This window comes from Glossina fuscipes, unplaced genomic scaffold (assembly GCF_014805625.2).
Source record: "Glossina fuscipes isolate IAEA_lab_2018 unplaced genomic scaffold, Yale_Gfus_2 1, whole genome shotgun sequence".
Lineage (NCBI taxonomy): Eukaryota > Metazoa > Arthropoda > Insecta > Diptera > Glossinidae > Glossina > Glossina fuscipes.
This window is the reverse complement of record NW_023998415.1, coordinates 11,010,819-11,013,092: the sequence shown is the minus strand read 5'-3', so window position 1 is coordinate 11,013,092 and position 2,274 is coordinate 11,010,819. Positions and strand designations below refer to the sequence as shown.

General features: G+C 29.9%; 1 protein-coding gene across 1 annotated transcript; it reads right to left on the bottom strand.

Moving 5' to 3' along the window:
• Positions 1-585: 585 nt before the first annotated feature.
• LOC119632376 lies at positions 586-1,802 on the bottom strand. The gene is made up of 3 exons (XM_038025259.1): positions 1,156-1,802; positions 993-1,057; positions 586-870 (listed from the first exon to the last, which is right to left on the bottom strand). The coding sequence occupies exons 1-3, from the start codon at positions 1,286-1,288 to the stop codon at positions 727-729; spliced, it is 342 nt and encodes a 113-aa protein (XP_037881187.1). The 5' UTR covers positions 1,289-1,802; the 3' UTR covers positions 586-726.
• Positions 1,803-2,274: the final 472 nt, after the last annotated feature.

Below are 2,274 nucleotides of genomic sequence, written 5' to 3'. Positions count from 1 at the left end.
TATATATGCTGTTTACATAGCTGTATGCATTTAAAAGTATATATATATATATATATATATATATATCAAGACCGGTTGCTTAATTATTTAAAATTGTTCATGATGGAAAAATTCAAGGCAGATCCTTTTTTTGTGGTTATGCCTTGCTTGATGTAATTTGGCTTAACGCTCTTCGGTGCCGTAAGAAGAAATGCTCAGTGTTTGGAAAACCCAAAAAAAAAAAAAAAAAAAAAAAAAAATTCATTTAAATATAATTCTCTGTCTGTGGTTTAAAGTCACGCATTGTCAAAACACACTTAAAAAAAAAAAAACTCGTAAAAATTTAGGAAAATTCTGATACAATTTAATAAAAGATTTTTTCTTTTCTATTGTTTTTCTCTTCTTTTTTTTTATGGAGAGATGGAGATATATAAATGTGTGCTGTGTGTGGCTATTGTTGTCATATTCACGTAAATTATTGCTTTCTAATGACGTCCTTTTTTAGTGTCCATACCATAAATATTTTTGCAATTGTTCTGTGTTGGGACGTGTTGCAGCATTAATGTCGCATTAGTTGTACACGTTGTTGTCGTAATATTTTGTGTTTTTGCTGTTATTATTATTGTTGTTGTTGCTTTAGTTACTGTTGCTCACTCTTGCTGTGATGCGAGGTATATCTCGTTAAAGTGTTGTAAAAAGTTACAGCATAAATTATGCATATTTTCATCATAAATTTGTTCAGGTAATTTAACGCTTTTTATGATCTAACCAACGACTGGATTCTAATTGATTTTTATGCAAAAAATCCTGTGGAAGTAATGAACACAATTGCGTGAAAAATTTTATATAATTTACGTCCTTCCTTCTCCTAGGCACAGACAGTTCAAATAGCTGGAAACGAAAAATTTCAATATTTTTAAATTGAATAATTGTTACAAAGAATTATAAAAAAATTTAAAAAAAGAGAAAAAACAAAATAAAACACGTTTGAACCTTAACACATATTGGCTTACGTGGCCTTTATAATCGTAGAGCAATCTCTCCTTCAAATCTATTGATTGATTGATCGATATTCGAACTTAGTGGAATACGAATACAAAAAGAGGAAAAAGAAGAAGAGAATTTAAAAGAGAATTTAATTTTAATACATTAGAATATGTTTTACTACTACTTAACTGCTTAACATCAACAGATGGACAGACGTACTGGAATGAATTGAACGATGAGAAGCTATGTGTGAAGTACTCGATAATGCTCGATAACTATTGACAGATGCTGTGCTCTTAAGTAGAATCTTTGACGTTTTCATCGTCAAACCTGATAATTTTTTTTGGATAAAAATTTCATGTCATCCGAATTCTCTTATCGAAAAGATGGAATCAGTTTTTTGAACACTTTCATGCGATATTTTTTTACTATTTTCAATAATAATAATTATTGAAACAATCATATGAAAGTTATCGGTCTTTCCGTTTTCGAGACCAAGCCCAGTATGCTGACGACTTTACAAATTCATATGTTGTCCAAGAGTAAAGAAAAAACTCTGTTGTTATGAAAATGATCAGTGATGCCGTGGACACACTGCTGTAAAATTCAAGAGTTCATAAGCGTTGCTCTAATTGGCTGCGTATTCGTTAAAAAGCTGCGGGCCTGATAAATTCGCAAGCCTTGCTTAGGCAAAAGGATGCTTTCGTGTAACCTCTAATTGCAATTGAATGAAATATTGGCGTAAGCAACGGGGCTTTGCCTGAGTTGCTACTTCTGATAACTTCTTCTTATTCTAAGAGAGGAAAAGAAAATTACAGCGAAGATGACTTTTATTGCCTTGGGCACATTTAAAATAATTAGAATAATTAAAATCATAAAAATAATTTTTTTAATTATAAATAAAAAAATTGTCAATTATTTGTTGTATATAACCTGCATTTGCTCTATACTATTACATATAAATTAAGAAGAGTTTTTCTTGATATATATTCCCTATTCTTTCTGATCTGAATAATAATCAAAAAAATGGTAAGCAATCGACTCAACGAAAGTTTTATTTAGTTAGTAATGCAGAGAATTACAAAAAAGTTGGATGAAACGTTCGGAATGATAATTGATCAATTCTTTAAGACGTTCGACTAATTACAAAAAAGGAGGAAACTGTTTTCATTTTCCAGATAGATTTATTTTTTGCCCTTATCTGAAATAATAAGAAATATTATTAATAGATTCTTTTATTTCCATTAATTGTGTGGGCAATTCGTACAGCGATCTAAAAGATTTTTGTTGGCTTCCATTAGTTTTACG